The following is a 6,000-nucleotide window of genomic DNA, read 5'->3' on the forward strand; positions in this document are numbered from 1 at the left end:
ACCAACAATATAAAGCATATTATATTCTATGCATTTGAATTTTAGATTTGAAGATATACTCACAAACCCTTAAATCTTCAAAATATTTGATAATATCGAGAAATGTCACAAAGTATATTTTGCATCATTACAGTCAACGAGAAAAAATTCTTAGTGTTTTAGATATTAAATGCTTTATGTGTATCCGTTTTCTATGGATATGCCTTCCATCTCATTTAAGACTCTTTTAATAATTCTAGGTAGTAATTTTCATTTTTAAGATCATGTTTGTTCTTTTCTTTAAAAAGCTTTAACATCCTGCATCATTTTGTAAATGACAGTTTACCAGTACCAAGAACACACTGCTTTCTCTGTGTGGCTCAAATTCATTTCATGATAAAAGCAACTTAGAGCCCCATTCAGTCTCCATCCTTGAGCTGGCAATGGACTTGACTTAATGGTAGATCATGGCTTACTAGTATCCAAGTATGAGGATTTAAATATTTTATCCTTAAAAATATGTTTGTTTAAAAGAAGGAAAACATGATTGCATATCTTCTAAATTGATCCCCATGTAGGTAGACTAATTCGTGTGTGTGTATGTGTGTGTGTGTGTGTGTGTGTGTGTCTGAAGTGAGAGGCAGAGGCAGAGAGACAGACTCCCGCATGTGCCAACGGGGATCCACCCAGCAAGCCCACTCTGGGGCGATACTCTGCCCATCTGGGGCCATTGCTCCATTGCAACTGGAGCCATTCTAGCACCTGAGGCGGAGGCCATGGAGCTATCCTCAGTACCTGGGCCAATTTTGCTCCAATGGAGCCTTGGCTGTGGGAGGGGAAAAGAGAGGGGGAGGGGTGGAGAAACAGATGGATGTTTCTCCTGTGTGCCCTGGCCAGGAATCGAACCTGGGACTTCTACACACTGGGCTGATGCTCTACCACTGAATCAAACGGCCGAGGCGGTAGACTAATTCTTATAATTCTTGAACATCTTCAGCAATCACTGTGGAAAACCAGACGCTGCAATCATCTGAGAGATGTTCATTAATAAAGATGCAAAACTGTGAGGAAATCTTCAATATTCTAATGAGCTAATATCCAACATACTCCAGGTTAAGTCATATATGGCCCAAGGGCCAGGTCTGGACCACCAACTACCTTTGTAAGGCAAGTTTCACTGGAACACAGCTACACTTATTTGTTAAAGTGATGTCTAAGGCTGCTTTTCTGCTCCAACAGCAGAGTTGAGTATCCCAGTGCCGCTTAATGAAGGGGGTGCTTTCTGAGAAATACAATGTTAGGCAATTCTATCATTGTGCAAACAACATAGAGTATACTTACCTAAGCCTACTACACACCTAGGCTATATGGTACGACCTATTGCTTCTAGGCTACGAGCCTGTACAGCAGGTTACTGTACAAAACAACGTGAGATTAAATCAAGCACAACAGAAAATGGTGCAGGGTTTTAAAAAAAAGTGTGTGTGTGTATGTGTAGGTTTCTTGTACTATTCTTGAAACTTTTCTGTAAATCTGAAAGTATAACAAAATAAAATGATTTTTAAAATAGTTGAAACAAGTTTAAATGTTAGCATTTAAAAGGGGAAACTTCAGTTACCTTCTTCAACAAGCAAAGTTAATGCAATGTCTCCCATAATGGATTTATAAACATATAAACCATGTCTGCTAAACCCAGGGACCCAAGCATGCCTGAGGCTGCAGACTGCCTTTACTCCAATTCTGTAGCTTAGAGTGCCAGCTCACACATTTTACCCTTTACATTTATGTTTATAGAAAACAAGCTAATAATTAAAAGGATCAAAAGACTTTCAGGCCAAAGAAGCTGCGGTTGAGAGAGAGAGGAAGGAGAGAGGGGGAAGGAAGGGGCAGGAAATAACATGAATAGAGGAGCCTAGTTAATCAACAAACTAGACAAACATGTTCTAAACAATCACCAGTATTAGCAGTCCTATTTTAGCTTTCCTCTGGTAGACTGGGAAGGAAACTTACCTCAACACCTAACCCTCATCCAATGTATGCACCTCCCACATAGTTATATACACTTGGTCCAAGAAGAGATATGAGTTTATTTTTATAAAATACAAACACTAATCAAACATTATGCTAACTGACAAAGTGCCTAGAGAGCCACACGCATCCACGTTGTTAAATATAGAAACTAACTGTAATGAGAATCATTATCGCCGGTTTCCAAGGATACCAGGATAAGCACTACTCCTAAATTGCAGTTCACTCAGCAAAGGGCACGGAGTAATTTATGTTCAGGGTCATCCCCAGCTGACAGCAGATGTGGAAGGAGGATCAGGGTAAATTACTGTCAGTGTTCTGTTCTGTTCGTTACCTAGTTGTCAGCCCCCCACCCCCACTCTCTGGTCCCAACCTTGAGTGAAATATGAAAGATGTGATTATAAACAGCAAGTTCCAAGAGAAAAAGCCTCCACAAAGGGCAGGGCAGTCTGAGACGAGACTGATGCTGGGGCAGGGCTGGGGGGTAGAGAAGGCTGGCATTCCCATTTGCTTTGTTTGTGAAAAGGAGAGAAGGCTGGTTTTGTGTGTCTGTCACCCTAGTGGCCACCCTTCCTAGTGCCTACAAAGAAATCGTACAGTTCATTTCAACTTCGCACCCAAGCAAAGCTATCCAAGCTTTTAGAGCTTACCACCCCTACACTGTCAGTCTCTAGAATCAAGTTCATCTTCAAGTTTGTCCTGTCTTCTTGACTCTAGGATCTCGACCTTTCACACAGTTACTATTTGTTTCTATAGCAATAAAAATATAAAATCTATACTCTGACAACCTCAGAGATACTGCCTCTGAATCATTTACTGGTTTATTCAAAACCACTTATTGGCTGCTTTCAATGTGACAGGCACTGTACAGGTGAGGCAGGTGGATGAGGAGTGATGCAAGATTTTATTTTGATCACCAAGTAAGGTAGCGACAATGAGCCACGTCGCTTCAGCAGTTTAAAAAGAGGCCTTCTCCCTCTTAGTCCAATTCTCACCTAGTAAAATAGTGGTGTGGGTTTCATGCATACTTTAGATTTATCTTAAACATACAGAACGTATACCAGGGTGGGCAAAAGGAGGTTCACAGTTGTTCATATGAGAAAAAAAAACCCAAAACAGGCAGGTTATCAAATAACACAGGTATCAAGTCTGGGATTCACATCCTCACAACTCTAAACCTACCTTTGCCCACCCCATATATAGAAAATATCAGCCACTAATAGCAAATTTCCATTTAGTTCCAACCCTATCACCTGTCTACCCATTACCCTAACTAAGCCCTCCCATGTAGCACCTCGGCCAGGAGCAGTGGCCGCCAGCAGTAAGGTGAGAAGAACCCTTCCCTGCCGTCACATGCTTCCTCCTGATGGACGTGAGACAGTGTATCGGGCTAAGCTTCTTAGCTTAATGTGATAATATAGGAGAACAAGCTGCCTGTTTTGCTATCCAAGGCCTTCTGGTTCTTCCCTCTTTCACACAGATACATTATTGAAACTGTTTGCTGCTTTTAAGAAGGCAAAGGAATGAAATGCCACAAAGGTTTCCAATTGTTATGTAATATGCACAGTATATCTTAGTAAGGCAAAAGATTTTAATATTAACAAAAACATGTTTCTGAAAACTTTCTTCCTATACATTTTAGATGACTGTAATATCATATTCAGATGCACTGTCTTCACGATTTCAGTACAACTCACCCCTTTTCTAAAAACAAAACAAAACACTTTCTTTTGAACTAAAAGATCATTTCTAAGTTCAATAAACAAAGAAATAATGTCAACTCTTTACACTATATGGAATTGGAAGTTAGTCCCAATTCTCTTAAAAGTTATGCCCAAATTTTTTTTTGCTTGCATGCATTCTTCCGACACCTACCATTTCTCACAAGGGGCAACACTTTGAGGTGCGATGGCTTTAGTCAGGTTTCTATGCCTCAAATCTTTAAACTTTGGAACTGCTTATGTTGAAAAGGTTCAACTAAACAGGTCACTATTTCGCCTTTCTCTTTGTCCTACCTAAGACTGGTGGTCAGTGCTGGGTAGCGCAAAACCACAGACATTTTCTTAGGTGGGACAGCAAATGCAAGAAGCGTTCCCAACTCACTGGCAGCTGTGTAACACAGATCAGCATTCACAACGCGTCTGAAGGTAGAAGCCTGCTTACTACATTAAGGGACATAACTGGAGTCTCTAACTGTGCGTATTAAGAACTTATTTATTATTTTGAAATCTTCAGCACTGAAAGTACCTTACCGAACAATTCAGCAGCCTACAACTTGGACTTGAGCCCTGTGGCTTTCTGGATGAGAAAACCTCTGATGGCCACCTCTTTTCTTCTATTTTTGTACCATTTAAATTGTGCATATGTCTTCCCAAATACTTTCTAATAGATCAACCTCCCCCCCCACCTCGTTGTAACTAGAAAGTGTCCAACTGGTAATCCTTAAATCATGCGGGCAGCAAAAACGCCCCTGAGTGCGGTCGCCAATTTTTAAAAAGTGGATTAAGGACAACCAGAAAGAAACAGCTGTGACACCGAGGCCGAGCCACCATGCCCCGCGCGGGTCTGGTGCAGCTCGGAGTCTGGGCCCAGCGTGGAGCCCTCAGCCTCCAGCGCAGCCTCCCGGCCTCGCAGCTGCAGACGGCAGTGCCCGCAGGTCCCCCGGGGACAGTCCTGCCGAGCGAGGGGGTGTGGCCGCGGTGGCGGTGGGTAGCGGAAGGTGAAGGGGGTGACGGGGCCGCGTGTGCGCTGGGATGGAGGTGACACCGGAGGGGAAGGAGGCTGCTCGGTTCGCGGTGCCGGCAGGCAGCGGCTAGCCGGCGGGTCCCGGGGCGCCCGGGGTCCCCGCGTCCCCGCGTCCCGGACTGTCGGGCGCGCGGCGCGCGGGGCGCGGGGCGCACTCACCGATGCACAGCTGGATGGCGTAGGCGTAGTAGGACCAGCCGAGCAGCAGGCTGATGAACACCACCGGGATCCAGTACAGCACCCGCCGGCACCGCCGCCTGACGCTGCCCGGGCCCGAGGGCGCCATCTTCCAGCAGCATCCACCTGCCCAGCTCCGCCGCCGCCGCCCGCGGGCCTGGCTCCGGAGCGGGCTGGCCGCGCCCGGCGTCCTGGGCGGCACGGGCCCGGGGGCGGCGGCCGGCTGCGCTGCGGCCACTGCCGCCGCCGTGGCGCTAACTCCCCATCCCGCAGCCCCGCGCCGGCGCCACGGGCCCCCCGGTCCTCAGCCCGGCGGAGCGCTGGCCGCGGGAGGAGGGCGGGCGGGAGGCGGCGAGGAGCAGCCGGAACCCGCGCCCGCCCCGCCCCCGCCGCCGCTGCGCCCTCGGCGGCGCGGGCACCCGGGGGCGCCCGCCGGGCCCTGCGCGTCCCGGGGGACTCCGGGTCCGGTGAGCCCGGCAGGCGGCCCCGCGCGGCCGGCGGGAGGCGCGCTCGGGGGTCGCGGTGGAGGCGGGGCGGCCCGCAACTCCGGCGCTCCGGGAGCCGGCGTGGCCGCCGCGCGCACAGACGCCGCGGGGGAGGGGAGCTGGCCTCGCGCGGAGGGGACCCGGCACCGGCCCCAGGCAGGCAGGGAGCGCCTCGCCCGCCCGGGTGGACGCGCCGCGGGGAAGTCTCTGGGCGCCAAGGCCAAGGTCCTCCCGCTTGGAAAACTGTCGCTTCCACTTGTGGCTCCGGGCGAGCAGGCGAAGGCAGCAAGGGCGGGGCTGCCTCTCCGTCCTGCGAAACTGCGGGGCTGGGCGGGGACGCCGCTCCGCTCCCCGGCCTGCGGGTGGGGTGGGGTGGAGGGTGCGGGGAGACGCCGCGCGGCAGGGGCAGGGGCAGGGGCCCTCCTCCGGCCTGGAAGGGGCTTGGGGATCCGGGACCACTGGAGTGGGACTCACAATTTATTTGCTCTGACAATTTGAACTGTTCTATTAAGTCATTAAGTGATTGTCAGAGTGACCGTGCCGCCCCCCCTCCGAGACGGGGGCTCCTCTGTGTCCTCTCGCCCAG

At 49.5% G+C, this 6,000-nt stretch overlaps 1 protein-coding gene across 1 annotated transcript in view; it reads right to left on the minus strand.

The window, feature by feature from the left end:
• The window catches only part of ZDHHC2 (zinc finger DHHC-type palmitoyltransferase 2), a 65,860-nt gene extending 60,680 nt beyond the window's left edge, over positions 1 to 5,180 (minus strand). Inside the window, exon 1 of the mRNA XM_066380240.1 lies at positions 4,912 to 5,180. Coding sequence (XP_066236337.1) covers positions 4,912 to 5,038 — 127 coding nt within the window. The 5' untranslated portion in view covers positions 5,039 to 5,180. The remainder of the gene's footprint in view (positions 1 to 4,911) is intronic.
• Positions 5,181 to 6,000: the final 820 nt, after the last annotated feature.

Source organism: Saccopteryx leptura, chromosome 4, assembly GCF_036850995.1.
Source record: "Saccopteryx leptura isolate mSacLep1 chromosome 4, mSacLep1_pri_phased_curated, whole genome shotgun sequence".
In the NCBI taxonomy this organism is placed as follows: Eukaryota; Metazoa; Chordata; class Mammalia; order Chiroptera; family Emballonuridae; genus Saccopteryx; species Saccopteryx leptura.